We start from the raw sequence: 20271 nt of genomic DNA, 5'->3' as shown, positions 1-20271 counted from the left end.
CCACACCCATATTTCTACAGCAGGTGGGGGAATACTGCTTCTCTCCTAGCCTCAAACCCACATGTAGGCCATTCAGCTCTTCCACACTCTGAATATGATGATTACTTTGCATTGCCACTGTGGGAAGGACAGGATCCAGCTGTCAAGGCCAGCTCTGCGAGAGGACTGGTGAAGACAGGAGAGCAGGCAATTGGATGGAAATTCCATCATTCAATGCATGTCACCTCTATTGTTTTCTCCACTGTTCCTTGTCCCCCTGTACACAGAGAAACAAAAATTGCAATCTTCTTTCCAGCCCTCTCCCCTCCCAAAGGGGATGGAAAACATCAACCAGCACCATGTCCTCCTCAACTGTACTAGTATATTTAGAGAGAGAAACCAGAAACTATATCCTCATTGGAGAGAGCTACTCATTACACACATTCTAATCCCCCTGCTGCTACCATGTTCAGTCTTGCCATGGTTCTGGTGCAGAATATAATGTTGAGTTTAATGCAAACTTCATGGCATGAATGATCAAACTTCATGTCACAGATAAGACTGACACAACCGCCTGGAAAGAAACAGATCTAGTTTATTTAGAGAGATAATAGTCATCCAGGAGAACTGTTGAGGATGGGACAAATCGGGTCAAAGTAAAGGGTGAAACAGAACTGGAGAAATTTGGCTGGGTATCAGGAAACCTTTCCTAAATGTGACAGCTACTGTTCTGTGGAATAATGTCCTTAGGGAAGCAGTGGAAGACCTTTCACTGAGACACATAAAACTAGATTGGAGAAAACCATGGAGAACATACATTATTGCAAGGAAAACTGGGTGGGGGGGGAGGGAAGGGGAGAGGAAGGGGGAAAAAAGCCTATAAAAATGGACAAGCTATGACTTAATTGGTCTTATCTATCTCTAATTCAGAACAATCCGGATCACTTGTTAAACTGGGAACAAGCAAACAATATGTGCTTTAATACAGCTAAATGTAAATGTATACATCTGGGAACAAAGAATGCAGGCTATACTTACAGAATGGTCTACTGTATCCAGGGAAGCAGTGACTCTGAAAAGATTTGTCATGAGGGGTCATGGTAGATAATGAGCTGAACATGAGCTCCTAGTGTGGTGCAGTGCCCAGAAGGACTAACTCAAACCTTGGATGTGTAAACAAGGGAATCTTGTGTAGAAGTAGACAGTTATTTTACCTCCATATTTGGCACTGATGTGACCACTGCTGGAACTCTGTGTCCAGTTCTGGTGCCCACAATTCAAGAAGGATGCTGATAAATTGGAGAAGGTTCAGAGAAGAGCCATGAGAATGATTAAAGGTTTAGAAAACATGACTTGTAGCGATAGACTCAAGAAGCTCAATCTATTTAGCTTAAAGAGAAGGTTAAGGGATAACTTGATTATAATCCAAGTATCTACATGGGGAACAAATATTTAATAATGGGCTCCTCAGTCTAGCAGAGAAAGGTATAACATGGTCCAAGAACAGGAAGTTAAAGCTAGACAAATTCAAATTGGAAATAAGGCATACATTTTTGACAACAAGGGCAATTAACCACTGGAACAATTTACCAAGGATTGTGGTCGATTCTCCATCATTGACAATTTTTCAATCAGGATTGGATGCTTTTCCAAAAGTTCTGCTCTAGGAATTATTTTGGGGAGGTTGTATGACCGGTGCTATACAGGAGGTCAGTCTAGATGATCACAATAGTCCCTTCTGGCCTTGGAATCTATGAATGTATAATTGCTAGAATACTATGCTCTGCTGGATTTCCAGTGCATTGGCTGTTTGTGGAAGATGGTAATATCTAGCAAGCTGCTTTGGTCAATATCTGAACAGTTTCTTTAAGGTATGAACTGTGCCAAAGAAAGAGAACCCAGTTCTTTCTGGTTTCTCTATTGCAAGGAAAAAATATTGGTTCAGAGCTGTAACCAATTATCAAACCTGGCAAAAAAACATCTTCGTTACTGATTGATTTAGATGTGTCACCTGCCAGGTGGGATGTTTGAGTCTGACTTTGTTTGGGGCATCATATGACAGGGCTGATGAGGGGAGGAAAGGGCAAATCCTAGCTGTATTTTGCTGTTCTTCCCACAGCGTTAATCCGACGCTGTCAGGCCTGCATTGTGCCGAGTAATTCTCCTTTTGGATACTTTAAGTTCTAATAAACTCAACAGTGTTAAATGTGTGAAAAGTGAATTCACTGCTCATGAAAGCAAGGGCCTGACAGCACTGCCTCAGCCTGACCAGAGTGTAGCCAGATGCCATCCAAGCTTTCCCAACCCAACTCCTTCCTGACCTGTTGCACCTATTGGTCATCCAGTCCCAGGCCTTGCATGAATAGAGAAGGCCACATCTGCCAGTCTGTGCTGTGGTTTTGTTATGTTTATATGTAGACATGTAGTGGTCTTCCCTCAGGGTTTGGAAGGGAAGTGTGGCCTAGTGATCAAGGCTGTAATCCATGACCAGAAGGGGAGTTGTGGGGAGGGGAACCCAGACCTTCCCACTCCACTGGGCTCCAACATAGGGCACTTTGGGGCTACCAGTAGCCTGGCAACCAAGGCAGCTTAAGGCTGGCCTCCCTGGGCCACTTCCTCTTGTTACCCTCCTATCCCCTGAGGTCAGCTTAATCCAGGGCTTTCCCCTGTTGGGGAAGTCCAAATCAAATAAGTAAGAGGAGATTGCCAGAGTCCAGGGTCCACAGGCAGGGAAGAAAGGGAGGGGTACTTGCTTTCTCTGATTATTTCTAGGATGGGTTCTCCTTTTGGGCAGCTATGTCAGAGACTCTCTAGGCTTCCTGCTGCAGGTCTGCTCTCTTCCAGCTCTGGCACCCCAATGAGCTGTTTCTCTCTCTTTTAATTCCTCCACCAGATGGAAAGTTTGCTGCAGGTGTGGCAGGGTGGGGCTGGCTGGGCCCAGAATAACCCCTTAGCCCCTTGCTGCCCAGTGCGGGGTTTGTACACTGCATCACAAGGCATTGAAATGAGACCCCCAAAAACCCACAAATTAACTCAGCCCATGTTCCCAGATGCCTGAATCAGTAGCAACTCACTCCGCCACCCAGCTGCCCTGTTTTCTGTATCCCAGATAATCTCTGTGAGCCTGATCTAGTGCCCACTGAGGTCAAGGGGAGTCTTTCCACCGAGTTCCATGTGTTTTGCATGAGGCCCAATTAATTAGTGAGGCAAACAGATCTCTTCAGGAGTATGGAATTGCATCATCCTGGCACAGCAATGAACCAGTGCCAGGCCGGTAGGCCCAAATCCTCCATTCTTTGCAACCCCCAAGATCCCTAGCAGTAACTTTGGGGGGGTTCCTCTCCCTCACCTGCAGCCTTGCTCCTCAGGACTGTTCATATTGTCATTATTATCTGTCCTATGGTAGCACCTGCACTGTACACAAGCATAGGGTGCCTTGCTACCTGGGTGGAGATGAAGCACTGCATGCTGAGACCTGTGCCATTCCATGCTGAAGCAGAAGGAAGCCCAATAGGAGACCTCTGTAAGCTGCACTTTGGCTTCTCTTTTTAGTCAGTGAGCAATTATTTCTCCCCCACACCATGTGCCTTGGAACACAGAACCCGTAATGGGTAATTATTGGGGGTGGGAACTAATCAGCCCATAGTTATCACTGGTTATGTTTTATCCTCTTCTGTTTGCAAACCCCAGGCACTGCTCTGCAGACAGCAGGCTCTGACCTAAGCCCACGGAGAGAGCATGGGGAAGCAGCCCTAATTTGTGCCCAGCATCAGTTTGAATTTGTGGGCAAAAAAATCAATAGTTCTGAGCCTGGGCTGGAGGTGGAGCAGCTGGGGAAAGAGAAGGTCCCTCTCCCCTTGCAAACTCTTTGTGGCAAGTAGGTGCACTGTGTGGGGTCAGCAGGAAGGAGCAAGAACTAGAAGCCCCTGGGTTTTCTTAGGAGCTGTGCCAAACTGGACAGCCCTGAGCAGATCCCAAACTATAACTGCACCCCCAGCCAGTGTACAGTGTTTCTGTGTGACGCCCCTTTGCCAGCCACGATTCACCTCCTCTCTCCAGAGGGATTCATTCCCATTTGGATTTCCTATCAGAGGAGTGGACCTAGATAGCAGAGCACATGGACCCTGCAATGCTGGCACCTTCCTGCCCCCAGATGGATGTTGCTATGGGAGATGGGGCTTAGACAGGCAGGAACGGCTTGTCACAATAGCCCCAGAAACGATCCTCCTCCCTGTGTGGTGACCCAGCAGCCGGAGGAATCCCAGGGGCCGTTTGGGTCCCCCTGCACCCTTTCCCTTCCCTTTTGTGGTGTTCAGTGATCACGCAAGTGCATGAGGTCCAGTCCACCTCTTGACGACAACTGGAGCTTCTGCTGTGCTCCAGTCCACCCAGATTTCATGCTGGGGCACTCAGCCCTTAAAGGCACAGTCCACAACAGGGCTTCTTCTCTTCCCAGCCAAAACAACACTTAAAGCCCAGCATTGATGCACAATTACAATTACCTATATCCAGCTTGTTAATTACATTTGCTATCAACGTCCAATTAGTCTTTGAGATGCCTGGGCCTGCAGGGCTCCCCTGACACCTCAGCACTTCTGCTCTCAGGAAGCAGAGCAGGTCCATTTGTTCTGATCGTCCTGTGTCCCAGGGCACCATTATCTCAACCCACCATGGTTGTTGCCTGTCTCAAGCCTAGTTAAAAGAAACAATGGGTACAGGGGATGGAGGGGTGCAGCCACCTGTTGAAACAGCTCCCTGTGGCAATCTCCGTGCTTTCATTGCTAGTGCCTGACTGGTGCCTCCTATTGGGCTGGTGTAGACACTGAAGTCATCCTGGTGGGTGATGTGCAACTTCCAGGGGAAATAATGCTTCTCAGAGGTCCATCGCCTGGCCTGAGACACCATGAATTCGACATCCTGGTCCGAGAGCAGACGAATCAGGTCACCCTCGGAGTCCCGGTAATTCAGAACAATCTCATCATTGTCAAACTCTCTTCTAGGAGAGGAAAAATGGATTAAACCTAGAATTCAAACAATGCCATTGTACTAGAGACACCTGCCCTCTAAGGAGAACTCTAAAGAATGGTAGCACACCCAGCTTTTGGAGATATTTAATTCTTCCCAAGCCAAGGAATGAGAGGTGTCAGATTATTGACAACAAGACTTTGCAATATCAGCTGTCCTCATACCACACTGTGTATTAACAGTATACAGATAAGAAGCCAAGGGCAGGGTCTCTTTCCCCTCCACTCAGATGCTGCCCTTTGTAGGTACATCTGCACTTGGTACTTATTGAAAATGGTCACCAGCAATGCATCTCATAGGGACACGCTGTAAAGTCAGGTTGCTAGTAGATAAAAGTGTTTCAAACATCACTACAGAAAGCCAGATAGACTGCCAGGGACAGGCAAATTTGCAATTGCAGCAGTTAGGGGCCAAGGGTAGTATTGCCTAGTGAGTATCTCTGTAATTCCACTGTCATTCAAAATTAAGTAATGCTTCTTCTACTATTCCTTTCAGCAGTTGGGCAAACGTGGGGGGATGCTACTCCAGCAGCTCCGAGATGAGTGGCCCAAGAAGGAACTGCACTAAAATAAGTAAAACCGTTTATTCGTTTACTATTTGTTTGCAGTGTTGTTGTAACCACATTGTCCCAAGATATGAGAGAGAGAAGGTGGGTTAGGTAATATCTTTTCTTGGACCAACTTCTGTTGTTGAAAGAGGCAAGCTTTCAAGCTACACAGAGCTCTTCCTCAGGTCTAGGCAGGTCTGTTGATCTACTGGTTCAATAGTGTATTAAAACAATTTCAAACTGGTAAATTCCTAAATAACCCCTTTACCCCTTGTTTGTTTCCTTTCCAACAGTGGACGAAGACTGGCCACTATGTTTGATTTTTAATATTCCAAGTTTTAAAACTATAGTGAAATTCTATTTCCTCCTATTGCCTTGTGCCCAGCTTGTTATTTATGGTATTTTCCATCACAACAAGCCAGCTGATGGATGGCTCAGTGGCTCACAGGCCAACTGAAAGGTTGGAGAGAATGAGGCAAGCCAAGACCAAAGGGAGGTGCTAATATACAGAGTGCAAAGAGGTCACTGATGTTGTGTTGCCAGCTCTCACAATTTTATTGCAAGTCTTGAAATAGTTTTTCTTAAAGCCCCAGCTCCTGGAGTCATTTGATTACATGGGAATCTGAAAAAACTTGAAAATGTGACCCTTCTCAAATGCCAGAAAGTAAATTTAAAAAGCCACCGTCCAACAGTTATCATTTCTCTCAGGATTGTCTATGACTAGGCTCCTCGGCACTACGACAATACAAACCATAAATTACAGGGTGGGCAGAGACATTATCAAGACTTGCTCATAAGAGGTGCAATCTCAATGATATTGGCAACACTTGTAACAATGAGTACTTTTGTGTGTAGACACAACATATTATGTGCATTGCAGATATCTCCATGGGTGGTGGCAATGCCTACTTTCTCCTGTGTAGATGAATGTCCAGGCATGCTGTTGAGATTCCTTTGCTCAATGTGCAGAGGCATCTTAGCAGCAGGTCTCAGAGCACAGCATTGACAAGGACAGATGGACGAGAGACCCTTTGTTACCGCTGTGACAAAATGGGATACATCTGTATCGAATTATGACCTCCACTTTATGAGCTCCATTTTGTATTATGTGCCAAACGCATGCCTAAACTTGCCACAGAGCAGCCTATTAGAATGTATTCCAGAAAGCTGCCCTGCCCAGGAAGCGTGCTGGACACCTCAGTGAAGGACTGACACTGCAATCTAGGGCCGTCAATGCTAATAACCTCTCAATTACTGGCCTATCCCACGGAACAATGGGTATTCTACACAAAGGCCTATATGGAAGGTGGAGCAAGCACAACTGGAGAGGAGCTGGAATTTCTTAGCAGAGCATCTGGAAGAGAGACAGAGATCTATTTGAGAGCAGAATGTTGCTCTGTGCAGGAAGGCCAATCATCATTGCACACACACAACCAAAGGATTTGCAGGAGGGTGAGAGCAGGAGGGTCTCTGCCTCACCTGAAATGCTGACAAACCTCAGACTCAAGCAGGGGCGAGCTCACACCAGAGAAGGAGACGTCACAGGACTTCTGTTTTCAGAGAGCTGTAACTCTTGAGTGTTTTAAGAGTAAAGTCTCGGTGGTTAGGAAATTCCTCTGCTAAGCCTGCATTCCTTGCTTTCCAGCTACATTGTCCCCTAAGGGATTAAACTAGAAGCCCTGAGTGACCATAGCCTCGGTGGAGATATGGGGAAGTGGGAATAAATGACTGGGGTGCTCAAGAGGTCTCAGACAGCAGTTTCAGGGTCTAGGGTGGCTGGAGAGTGGTGCCCCACATCCCAAGGCAGGGTGTCAGACAAAAGGACTGAGCCTGGGAGTGTGTCCTAGAGTCCCACAGCTAGAAACAATGACTAGACTCTGCCCAGATCCAGTTGGCTTGAAAGCACATGGAACTCAGTCATTGGGTCCATTCACAACAAAGCAGGGACCATACAGAATGGTACTGGGCCAGGTTGTGACAACTGCAGACTCTCCAGGGTAATAGGGAAGAGTATGTCAGCCCCAGAACACGGGTGGCCACAGCCAGGACTGGGAGGAACTCAGGAAATATGCCTGGAAGTGAATCTCTGCATCCAATAGTGCATGCATCTCTGTCTGCCTGTACTGTACCTCATTAATGCCATGAGGTCCTTGAACAATGGGGTGCTGTTCAGGTCCTCTTCCACTGATACGTCCCTGTAAGAGGGAAAAGAACATCTCACATGATCAGAGCAGATTCCCTGATTGGCCTGCAAGAGTCTGGGCATCTCTCCAGCAGTCACCTGAAAGAGCAATATCTCGTTACCTGAGGGTGCTGACAGTGTCATCGTGGTAATAGCAGCGCAGCCAATTGGTAGTGCCCTCCTCCGGTGGCAAATCTTTAATGATCTTCACAAAAGCACATGGGAAGATTCCAGTGGCATCGTGGACAGTTCCCTGGGATAAGAGGAAGGAAGAGAATATTTGGTCACATATGAGATGACGGCCATTCTGAGTCAGACCAATGGCCCACCTAGCCCAGAATCCTGTCTCTGGCAGTGCCCAGTGCCAGATGCTTCAGAGGGAATGAAGAGAACAGGGCAATTAAGGAGAGATCCATCCTCTGTCATCCACTGTCAGCTTATGGCAGTCAGAGATTTAGGGACACGCACAGCACGGGGTTGCATCCCTGAGCATATTGGCTAATAGCATTTATCCCCCATAAATTTATCTAATTCTTTTCTGAACCCAGTAGTACTTTTGGCATTCACAACATGCCCTGGCAATGAATTCCACAGGTTGACTGTGCATTGTGTGAAGTACTTCCTTTTGTTTTCTTTAAACCTGCTGCCTATTAATTTAATTGGGTGACCCCTGGTTCTTGTGTTCTGTGAAGAGGTAAATAATACTTTTCTATGCTCTTTCTCTACACCTTTCATGATTTTATAGCCCTCTGGCATATCAGCCCCTAAGTCGTCTCTTTAGGCTTTTTTAATCTTTCCTCATACAGAAGCTGTTCCATATCCCTAATCATTTTTGTTGCCTTTTTCTGTACCTTTTCCAATTCTAATACATCTTTTTTGAGATGGGGTAACTGGTACTGCAAGCAGTATTCCAGGTGCGGGCATACTATGGCTTTAAAAAATGTCATTATGATATTTTCTGTCTTATTATCTATCCCTTTCCTAATGGTTCCTAACATTCTGTTAGCTTTTATGATTGCCGCTGCACATTCAGCAGATGTTTTCAAAGAACTATCCACGATGACTCTAAGATCTCTTTCTTGAGTGGTAACAGCTAATTTAGGTCTTTTTGTATGTATAGTTGAGTTTATGTTTTCAAGTGTGCATTACTTTGCATTTATCAACACTGAATTTCATCAGCTAACTTGTCACCCTGTGCTTTGTTCTTATCTTTTAACCAGTTATTGATCCATGAAAGGACTTTCCCTCATTATCCTATGACTGTTTACTTTGCTTAAGACCCTTTGATGTGGATCCTTGTCAAAGGCTTTCTGAAAGTCCAGGTACACTATATCAACATACAGAGATGAGTGCAGTGGAAGTGACTTGATGTCATACCTGTAATGGGAATATTGGATTAAGTGGTTGGCTACAGAAGGGCTGGGGCACTGTACGATATACACAAGTCAGATACTTCCCCATGAAGGTTGTCCTCTTTTAGAAAGCAGAGATACCATATCAGCAGACATGATGCATTTTTTTCTCCCCCCTAACCATTCTCACAACTTCACCATAGTTCCCAAGTCCTCTCAAAAGTAGGGTGGTGTGGGTGGTGATGGAGTACAGTGTGTCACAAGTAATGCAAACACAAACAATCACATGTGAACAGGCATTTCCATTTCCTTTCTGTGGCCTGTGTGCATTCTACTCACCTCTACATACTCTAGAGTGCATTACAGGCAAAGAGAGTACAAATGCAACCCAAATGCCAGAGGAGAAGAAACCTGAAATCCACACAGAGCCCAGAAATGAAGGACCCTGGAATATGGAGATAAATGCTTGGGCCCAAATCCTCAGAAGAACTTAAACTACATATTTCCATTGAAATCACTGGAAGTCAGGAGCCTAAAACCTTGGAGGATATCATAGAATCATAGAATATTAGAGTTGGAAGGGACCTCAGGAGGTCATCTAGTCCAACCACCTGCTCAAAGCAGGACTAACCTCAGCTATATCATCCCAGCCAGGGATTTGTCAAGCCTCATCTTAAAAACCTCTATAGAAGGAGATTCCACCACCTCCCTAGGTAACCCATTCCAGTGCTTCACCACCCTCCTAGTGAAAAACTTTTTCTTAATGTCCAACCTAGACCTCCCCAACTGCAACTTGAGACCGTTGTTCCTTGTTCTGTCAACATGGGCCTTAGTCTCTCATGGGCTAATGTTGGATGTACCCTGACAGCTCAGAAACTCTAGAATAACCCTAGTAACCTCAGTTTTACCTCTAGCCAATCTTTGTTGATCCTGCCAAGTAGATAAATCAAGTCTCCCTTCTTGAAGTTTAACTCCAGTGTATTGGTCCCAGGAAAGTCAAACAGTGCCTGGGGAAAAGAATCACCATTTAAATGATAAATTCAGAGTTATAGAACTGCACCCTGCTTTTCTGTCCTGCTTCCAGACAGAAAAAGGTTACTTACCTGTAACTCACAGTCTTGGAGTATATTGTCTCTGCAGATCACTGCTATTGAGATGCACACTGAGAGCTGAAGCGATCAGGAAAGCAGCGAGAGTTGGAGCAATATGCACTTCCCCATCACAAATCCAAATGTTAGTGCAAGGCCATATAGGGAACTGCAGCCCCAAGCCCCCAGATCCTTTCTGCTATTCAGAATAACAAATAAAGACTGAGAGCTCAGAAGATGGTGGTTCTCGTAATGGAGGATAGACACTGGATCCCCTCTTGCTAGTGACTAATATAAATAGCTCCTTTAACAGGCTTTTATAAACTACATGAACTATAATAACTATTAATAAAAAAAGGATACAGATGTAACGGAGAATGACTGATCCAAGACCTTCAGCAGTCTCAAAGGATCTCAAAGCAACTGAGCCTATAGTTTCTAATAGACTTTACACTGAACATTCAGATCTGCTAGAAGGCAAAACCATGGCCCAAACAATTTCTGCTTTCAAGACAATTCCAAGCTATTAGTGCCCAGAGATGCAAGTGTGCATCCCCAGAGCAGAGCAGTTCAAAGGCAAGTCTTGATGGAACCGGTCTGTTCTAGAATACATTCTGGGTGAACCTTGCCATGGCATTTCCCATTGGCTGCAGCCTCCCTTCCTTTATCTTAGAGAAGCAAGAGGATACCAACATATTCCAACCATGGGTCCAAAAAAAGGAGCTTAGCATCTCTCTTAAAAAGGGCCTCCTGCAGAGGCTTCAGAGTGCAAGTGTCTTGTGTGACAGAGGGAAATAACCACACCAACTCAGGAAAACTCTGACCCAATCCTGTTTGCTCAAACAGGAAAGTGCAGGCTTCCATCCACATGCCCTGGAAAGACCTCACTTCCTGTTAGTGATTGAAAGGAATGCAGTCAGCCTTGCAAATGCCCCAAGGGGACTGGTTCTGAGGAAGGGATATCAACTCTTCTTTCCCAAAGCCAGGAAAGATTATTTTTAAATCAGCCAGAAACATCCAAACTGCCATCAAATGGCAGGTTCAAAATCTTGTATCAAACAAACTTTCTATCCAGTTAAAGGGGTGAGGAGGGAACTCGCTCACCCCTTTATTCTTCTTCTTCTTTTCCCTTTGCTTTTCCTATTTTCCATGTATCTTCCTAGATTTTGAGTTTATCTCTCCCAGTTCCCAGCTTTTCCCTCAGACTATGAGCTCTGTAAGTATTCACCCTTTTAAAATGTTTCCGTTTATTGAAACGTTCTACTCTTTCCCCCCAAATCCCTCTCTCCTCCTGAAATCTCTTTTCTGATTCAGCCTTGTTCCATCTATTTTTACCTTCAGTGTTTTATCTTTCTCTGTTCTCCCCCACTCTTTCACATTCTCTCCCCACTCCTTTCCATTCGTAAGAGCTTCCCCCTCTCAGCTTTGGCCTTTAGGATCGGAACAGGCGTGTTGGTTTTGGTTTTTGCTTCCAGTTCCAGTGATGAGAATCCTGCAGGCTCTGATTCAAGCATTTAAGCACGTGCTTCACTTAAAGCAAGCAGTGGGACTTAAGTACATACTTCAGGCTAAGCACGTACTTAAGTACTTTGCTGAATCGGGGTCTCAGAGCGAGCCTGTGAGTGTCACCCTCTAAAAGCAGAAAAGTTGGCAGAGTTCTCCATGTGCTGTCATTTTCTGAGACTTAGCTCATGCTGATTCCCCAACAAGACCTTTCTGTTATTCAGATGAAAGGAGAATTCAGTATATATACTTCTTCAGTCCTCTTCACCCCACACTAGTCACTCCTGCCCTTCCCCTCTCCTGCTTTGGAGTGAGAGGAATTTCCTACCTTTGCTTACTTCATTTTCCCTCCTCTTTCATCACCCAACACATGACCCTCTCCTAGGAAAGGCACAGATGTAACCAGAGAGATCCCTGAGTAGTAACGCAGCTTTGTTTACAACCTGTTACATACTGCACACGGTACCCACCTCAGCCCGCGGAGCTGCCATGCGGTCAAAACCAGGCGCTTTTGGCAAAATGCTTTTGCTGTGGAGAAAGGAGATAATGGAAAGATAAACATCCTTTTCTAATGGTAATAAAAGCAGCTGAGTAGTATAGTCTTTGCTTCCTCATCATCTGGGAGGCAGGTGCCAGGTGATCCAAGTGACAGGTCACTTTACAAAGTGCCAGAGGATCTGTGCACAGTGTGTGAGTCAAGTAAATAGACATGGAGACAACAACATTAACCTCAGTATTCTCAGCTCGCAGCAGCAAACCCACCCCGGCAGAGCTCTCTGCTGAGAACAGAGGGGAATTCAAACTGTACTCAGAATCTTGGACCTCGCTTAGCCAGCCTTGCTCTGAAGGAATCCCTCCCTTCTGCTGCACTGAGCAGGGAAGTCAGACTTGCACTGAGGAGTCTGAGGAGCTATTCAGTTCCCTTGGAAAATCTCAGGGCAGGTCTACACTACTGCTTAAGTTCCAGAGGGGCAGCCATCTTAGTCTGTTTTTAGCAAAACAGCGAGAGTCCTGTAGCACCTTAAAGGCTAACACATTTATTTGGGCATAAGCTTTCATGGGCAAAAACCCACTTCAGATGCATCTGACCACGAAAGCTTATGCCCAAATAAATGTGTTAGTCTTTAAGGTGGCACAGGACTACCGCTTAAGTCAATCTAACTGACTTCGCTCAGGGGTGTGAAAAAGACACACACACCCCAAGCAACACAGATTACAGTGAACGAAGCGCTGTCCATACTGGCGCTATGTTGGCGAGAGAGTGTCTCCCGCCAATATAGCTTCCGCCTCTCGCAGAGGTGGAGTGATTATGCTGACGGAAGAGCGCTCTCCAGACAGGGTAGAGCGCCCTCACACAGGTGCACTACAGCAGCACAGCTACATTGGTGCAGCTGCGTTGATGTAGCACTTCTAGTGTAGACCTGCCCTCAGCCTTAAAGATTGTGTTAATTCAATCCAGGCCTTCACACACGCTGCTGGGCTGAGAGAGGAATTCATTCTCCTTTGTTCTACTCAAGCACAGCTCTCCTGTGGGATCTCAGTGCCGCTATGGAGGATAGTCCCCTGCTCAGATGAGGCATAGGGACCAACTGAGTCTCCACATTCATTTAAGATCTCATCCAGCTGCTGTTGAAATCAATGGCAAAACTCCCATTGACTTCAGTGGTGCAGGCTCAAGCCCTTAACCTGGCCTGCCCACGCCACACACTGCTCCCTAATGGAGATCACCATTACAGAGTCGCTACTACAATGAGCTGGGCAGTGCTGATGAACCTGCAGCATTTCCCTTTCCTGGGATGGGAACACACCCTGAACACTGCAGGGTTTTTAGCTACTGAAGGTGGGAAAAGTCCAGTTTCCATGGCACAAATAAGCAGTAGATTAGGATTTGATTGACTCATTTGGAACACACACTGGGAATCCCCCATTCCCTCTCCCAAGGGGCTGGACACCCTCCCTTCGAGCAGGCACCCGGGAAGAAGTACATCAGAAGCTTACACTCGACGAGTGCGCGGGCGAAGCCGCCGCAGCCCCTTAGGCACCTGCTCGCAGTCAAATTCCGACTGGTAGAAAAACAGTCGTATGTCTTCATCCATCAGCACCCAGCTGGGCAGGCAGAGCAGCTTCTGTGTTGGGGCAGACAAGGGAGCAGAGTAACAGCAATCAGAGAGATCCGCTCTGTACATTACCTGGGTAATGGGAATGCCTCTCCAATCTACCAACACACAGAAGATGTGCACCACTATCAGAAATCCCCCTGCTAAGCAGGACAGGGTTGAGCAGCTGTTGGTTTTGCCTCTATTCACTGCTGGGCTTGGCCAGTGTGTTGCTTGTGTGCCTGATTTAGTCCAGGAGCTTCAACTCTCACCCTGTCATCCTCCCGCCCCAGAATCACAGGGATCCCTGTGGGGAGAGGGCAGGGCTGGGCAGTGGAAGGCTTCCCATCACTGCCTATCAGCCCATCAACTGCTGCAGGCCTCAGTCGGTCACTCATTTAATACAGGGGCCATAATCAACCTGCACACAAAGGAGTTCTCTCCCCAGTGTTATGGTGCCTCGGGGAAGTAAGGTGTCTTAGGGTGAGTGCAATAAAGAAAGCCAGGTACTCCTTGGGTGCTGGGGTGGACATAGCTATCCAAGATGATTTCAAATGGAACCTATCCCAAGCATTGACTCTAATGCCTACAGCAACCTCTACTCTAAATTGAAGCTTTACCTTCATGTAAATATTGAGGATAGGGATCCGGCTCTCTGCAATCTCCTTTTTTGCACCAACATAAACCTTTCCTGGAAAGCACAAAACCAACAAACCCAAAGAGTTACAGAAAATAAAATGGGAAGGAAGCAATGTTCCCAGAGCGTCCAGGACAAGAAATACAGGCTAAAGGTTTTCCAGATAATAAGCTAACCTTTCCACCTATTGGAGGAGATCCCACAGCCAGTGCACCTGCACTGATCTCTACAATACTCTTTTCTGGGAACTGGTTCTCACAGACAACACTCCTGTACTTTTCCCTACAATCAGCTCCACTAGGAGGCGCTGGGATTGGAATAACTACGAAGGATGTCTGGGAGCAGGCACAGTGCTGCGTTCAATAGCCTACCTGGCAACACAGGAAGTGTGAAGGCAAAAGTGTTGCTTTTATTCTCTGTCCCGTATCTCTCCTCTAGCTTGCCATGCAGGGCATAGAACTGGCGGTAGCGGCGGAAGATCAGGCATCTACCACCTCCTTTTGTCTTCACCTCAATGACAAACACCTGAAGGGGAAGAGGGATTGAGGGTCACAAGCATACCTAATAAGATCTACAAAATGCAAGTGAGGCACAGAGTGGATGCATATAGCCAGCCAGCCACTCTCTGGGTTGCTGTCTCAGGAGGCTGAAGTAGGAGGTAAGCCTTCTGTTAAGAACCTAGCACACTTTTGGGTACTATAAAACAATAACAATGCCAGGCTGATTTTGCCTGTGTCCCCAAGTTTCCCCTGGATCAAGTCACTGTGGTTGTTTCCTACCACACCATCAAGTGAACAGCAAACCTGGGAGGATGTGAGACATTAGATAATGCTAATGCTAATACTTTACTCTCATATAACACCTTCCATCAGAGGGCGGGATAACACTTTATTACTGCCATTTGACAGACGGAGCAATTAAGGGCCCAAGAGGGTAAAGCCGATATTTTCCAGCTTGGGTGCCTTGGACATCTAAATCCATATTTAGGCCCCTAATTTAGGGTCCTGGTGGTGGTGAACACCCGTAACTCTTGCTGACTTCAAGCACACAAGTTTGAAAATTCTGACTTAGGTGGCTTGTCCATGGTCTCACAGAAAATCAGCGGCAGAGCCAGAAACAGTGCCCAGATCTCCTGGCTCCAGGTCCCCTGCTCTAACCACCAGACTATCCTCCCTCCTATTTCCCAAACAGATTGGTTTGGTGTGATTAACAGAACCCCCAGACTCTGAAGCAATGAACCTTTTGCCAAGTGGCACCCAGACACTCCAAGGAGACTTAAGCAAATAGCAACCAAGACCAGCCCCTCAGTGGGAGATTGGTGGTCAATGCCTCCAGCAAGAGGAGCCTACCCACTGAGGGCACATTGAGTAAGCCTCATCCAAAACTCACTCTTCACACATCTCATGCCCTCTTTCCTCCCGTTCTCCTCCCTGATACTCTTGATTCACTGTCCAGATCAGACATCCTCTTCTGTGGAGGTGGGAGCTTCCTAATTTGCACATGCCAAGAGGGGCTATTCCCTTTCAGACTGTCTATCCCTCTAGCCCCATTGAATCTCCTAAACAAGGCTATGGAAGGACTTAGGAAATAGGCAATGCCAAAGAGCCCATCACTGTCAGGCCACACCCACAGGTATTGGATTGTCAGGGTGCACCTATTCCAGAGGAGGGCAGACCCTGCCCAGCAACAATGAGACTGGAAGGCTATATAGGCAACAGGCCAGGCCTAGCGGTGTCATGCCAGGCAGGCTGCATCCTATTTCCCTGACACAATGCTGAGCCAGCCACACCTGTGAGCACCTAGAGAGAGTCTCTCTCTTACATAATAGCTGGAGAAACCGCTTTTCTCTTGGACGTCTGCAATGTTAGCAGAAACAGGCACGTCATTTGGAAGCTGGTCAAAATCACTGAAAGGCAAGAGAAAAAAGAGTTGGGTTACTACATATGGTGTTGGCCTTTGACACAAGCAAACTAATGGCTATATGGAGCCACACAGTCTATATAAGCTCTGCAACTCATGGGCTGGTCCTGTTTCCCTCATAGGCAGTAAAGCCAGAGTGGGGTGGCACCATCTTGCTGCCAGGCACCAGACAGAGGCAAGAAGATGGCAACTCTTTACCCAATTTCTCTCTTTCTGGAAGCCAGGGATCCCATAAACTGCCAGGTCAACTGTATACATTTCTGAGGTCTGATTTTCAGAGGCACTGAATACGTACAACTTCAACTGAAATCAGTGAGAGCTGTGGGGACCCAGTGAATCTGAAAATCAACTTCAAGGCGCCTAAGGGGCAGCCACACCAGCAGGCCTACACACAGAAGGGTTGGGGATAGCGCACTTTTGCTGGCAGATAGCAATGTCTCTGGGCGCATTCCTGACCATTCCTACAGCATCTCAAAAACTTACGATAATACTTATAGATCACTCTGCCTTGGCCTAAGGGGAGCATGGGCACCTATCTCACTTTTGTCTGTATACCCAATAAATAGTAATGGGCTCACAGGTCTGACCAACCCATTTTCACCTTCTTTCCAGGCCCTTCTCTGCCCAGCCCCCTTTGATAAAAACAGAGAAGCACAGATTCACTTTGCCTCAGTCCCATGCCACCATATGAGCGCTCTATCTGTGTCAATCCTGAAGTAAAAGTGCTGGAGAAGGAAGTGGAGGAGCCCTGGGAATGGGGAGGAGGTTTCCAGTTCTAGCAAATGGAACATTTTCCCACTCTACAATGACTACGGAAGGGAGGGGCTCAATTCACCCTTCCACCATCAGACCCCAGAACAAGGGGACTCTGGTGGTGGAGAGTCCACCCAGAAGGGCGTTGTGGTGGTGGAAGTTTCCCACAATCCCTTGCTTTGCTGGAGTTGGTTAGCACCACTCCAACCTTGGGAGGCACTGCCACTTGCTGTGAAGGGGAAGTGGTTAGAGCAGCCATGAGATGTGCTAGTTCTGTCACAAGCCTGCCTTTGCTGCGGCGCCCCCACTCCAGTTTAAGGTTATCCTTTCCCTGGTGGAACTGCAGGGAGGACAATGAGGCAAACACCCACTGCCCTCCCTGCATGGGGAATCTTGCCTGGGGTCCCTGATAGCACAAGGGGGGGCATTCTTATTTAAAAAATGGGGGGGCCAAACACAAAGGAAGCCCAGTATTTTGGTGTCTGCAGCCACACCCAAGCAATGTCCCTTGGGGCCCTTCAAAGAGGCCCCATGTCCAAGCAAAAGGGAAGGAGTTAAGTGTTAACGCAGAGGCAACTGGGGGACTCACCTCTTGTCTCGCAGCTGACAGGGAAGAGACATTCTTTCAGCACCTTGGGGTCCAGGTGAGCGACAGAAAGGAATAGTCCTTTCTCTCCGTCCCTCCTTGGGCAGCACTGGTGGGCTGGGCCCCACCCCTCTGCCTTTGTTAGTCTGGCTGTACTGGAAATCCTCTGCAGGGCCTCAGTTCTCATCTCACTCTGAATACGTCCGTGTGAGCCTGTCCTTTCCCACCCCCACCAGATTGAGGAAGTGCTACCGAAAGAGAGCCCATAAGCAGGGCAGCTTGGTGACTGCAGCGTGTGTAAGGAAACTGCCCAGCCCACCCACTTTAGAGAAGTGAAAGGCAGCCCGTGTCAGATGAGAACAATGAGCCTGATTCATTATTATTATTTATTTTTTTTAGAAGAAGAGTTAACGTTTATTATTTTGACTGGAACCTTCTCTTATTGAAACTCTTTCATTTGATTCATGACATTATAAATTCTTAAGAGGCATAAATACTCACTAGACATTTCAGATCTTTAATACATTTTACAACAACCCACAGGTGGTCCATGTTCACATTGCCAGGCACCACGCAGAAACTTCATCCGTGCTGTGCAAAGGGAGGGACTGTCACCCACTACCAGGCCAGGAGGGCAGCGTTTTACACTCTCTTTTCACCAATAACAACACCAGAGCAAGGCCGATGGGCATCAAGCAGAAATCTGGATCTCAGGGACTCAGTCTCATCTCCTCCTAACCCTCCCCCCGCTTGCCACACGTGCCACCCAGAGAACAGAGCTGGTCCTAGGTTTCGTGCAGCTCTATGTGAAATAACCCATGAGGGGGCCGGGCAGCTCCTGCCCCACTCATGTCCAAACCCCCACACGTCCCTGTCTCCACAACACCCCCAGACACCTCCTCCCTGTCTGTCACCCCCTCAGGCGGTGGCAAATCCCTCTTGCCTCTGAGTGAGGTTCTGTGGCTCCCAGGGACCCTCCCTTATATGGCCCAGGAGATGGAGCCCCCAACTTTCCAAGTGGGGAGTTGGAAGAGCTATTATGAAATTCACCCCCTGCCACAGCCCATGGGTGCCAAACTCAAACACAGCTATGGACAGGAAGCAGGGATGGGCTCTGGGTGATGGGTCGGTGGGAGTGAGAAGTGGGACCCCTGGACGGGCAGGGATCTCGGCAGCTTCACAGGCCAAAAGCAGCAATTGCTGCTGTGACTCCTAGCCACAAGGATTCCTGTCACCCAAAGAGGACCCTGCCTGCCCCACCACTGTGCACATAAGGTAATGACACACCACCTGCAGTCGGTGGGTTGGCAAAGCCGTAACAAGGAAAAGAGAAGGAAGAAAGTGTCATTTGCTAATGCTCCAGCAGTATTGCAGCTTCCTCTAATTGAACAGCTTCCTCGCACAGCCTCTCTGTCTCGCCATGTGCCTTCCTTTCTGTTTCAATCCTTGTCTCTCCTCACCTTCCAAATTCAGTACAAATTTGGCTCCTCTTCATCCAGAGGCTGATGGCTACTGATCTCTGGGGATTGCAACGAGAGACCTCAAGGTTCCTGACTGGGTTGTCCCTGCAATCCCTCCCCTGTGCAGCCCACATGAGCAGAGAGTACAGTGGCTACAGGGAGGAGATGTCGGGCATAAGTATCCCTTTGGACCTTCATGCTCTGTTGCTTGCTTCATTTTCTCTGTGAGCCTTGCTGAACGTGCAGTCCTCATGTAGCCAGAGGAGGCAAACTCAGCACTCCCTTCCGCCTGTTAATGGAGCTTTCTAACTGCAATCCTCTTCCTTCCTCCTGATATCCAGAGGGAAATGAGGCCAGATCACCTTGAACCTTGAAATGAGGCCAGATCACCTTAGTCACAAGACCCAACCTATGTTGGCTCAGGAAAAATGAAAGGGGAACCTAAATTGGCAGTACATTGGGAAAGGAGCCCCCAGGACTGAGTGCAAAGGGTGGGAATGGCACCAGTAGAGGGCATTCTCCGTTGGATAGGGATGAATGGGTTGGAGGGGTATTTTTCAGATCATTGGGCCTCATCTGGTGCACGAACCATGTTTGACAAAAACCATACAAGTTCCATCTCATCCTCTCAAAAGGTCTGTAAGATAGACTAGAGATGCTATTCCAGGAGAAAAAAGGAGCTTAAAGAGGGAATGATGTGGTACACATGGCTTGCTCAGTTTTCACCTGAGCAATGGGGTGTTGCCTTCCAAGAAGAGGGTGAGGTCAGGGCCAAATCCATTACTCAATATAATCCCCTTCAGCCACAGTGTAAAAAAAGAAAAACAAGTCGAGGCTGTTTCAGACTACTGAAGTCTGCACCTTTACTACTCTGTACATGGCACTGTGAACAATATCGATGCCAGCATGGGGTCCTTGGTAGACTATGGGTACTTACAGGATGTATTGGTGATTAGTGCTCTGGGGGATCGTCACCTTGTCATGGTGGAGAGGCTTGCGTGTTCCAGTGACCCTGAGAGCGAGGTGCTCTCGAGCTCACACTCCTGGTAGGATCACCCATTGTGGTAAGGTCGAGGGGGAGGTTCCAGACAAAGAACAATCCAAGAAGTCCGCAACAGCGGAGCAGGCGGAGGAAGGCTGTGG

General features: G+C 47.4%; 1 protein-coding gene and 1 long non-coding RNA gene across 3 annotated transcripts; one reads left to right on the top strand and one right to left on the bottom strand.

Annotated features, from left to right (window-relative positions):
- Nucleotides 1–554: 554 nt before the first annotated feature.
- NCF4 (neutrophil cytosolic factor 4) lies at nucleotides 555–17885 on the bottom strand. The gene is made up of 10 exons (XM_067559425.1): nucleotides 17672–17885; nucleotides 16231–16315; nucleotides 14781–14934; nucleotides 14393–14463; nucleotides 13675–13802; nucleotides 12147–12204; nucleotides 9994–10092; nucleotides 7856–7986; nucleotides 7681–7746; nucleotides 555–4975 (listed from the first exon to the last, which is right to left on the bottom strand). Exons 1-10 carry the CDS (start codon nucleotides 17701–17703, stop codon nucleotides 4672–4674), a joined length of 1128 nt encoding a protein of 375 aa, XP_067415526.1. The 5' UTR covers nucleotides 17704–17885; the 3' UTR covers nucleotides 555–4671.
- On the top strand, nucleotides 3415–5591 carry LOC137160690 (uncharacterized). Of its 2 annotated transcripts, none has more exons than XR_010921962.1 (3): nucleotides 3415–3502; nucleotides 4765–4938; nucleotides 5500–5591. It is a non-coding gene; the product is annotated as an uncharacterized lncRNA (long non-coding RNA). The 2 variants fall into 2 exon arrangements; XR_010921961.1 differs by lacking the exon at nucleotides 3415–3502 and adding an exon at nucleotides 3721–3856.
- Nucleotides 17886–20271: the final 2386 nt, after the last annotated feature.

The sequence above is a fragment of the Emydura macquarii genome, unplaced genomic scaffold, assembly GCF_026122565.2.
Source record: "Emydura macquarii macquarii isolate MOO-44397 ecotype Brisbane River unplaced genomic scaffold, CSIRO-AGI_Emac_v2 contig_2205, whole genome shotgun sequence".
Lineage (NCBI taxonomy): Eukaryota > Metazoa > Chordata > Testudines > Chelidae > Emydura > Emydura macquarii.
This window is presented reverse-complemented; position numbering and strand designations above follow the sequence as displayed.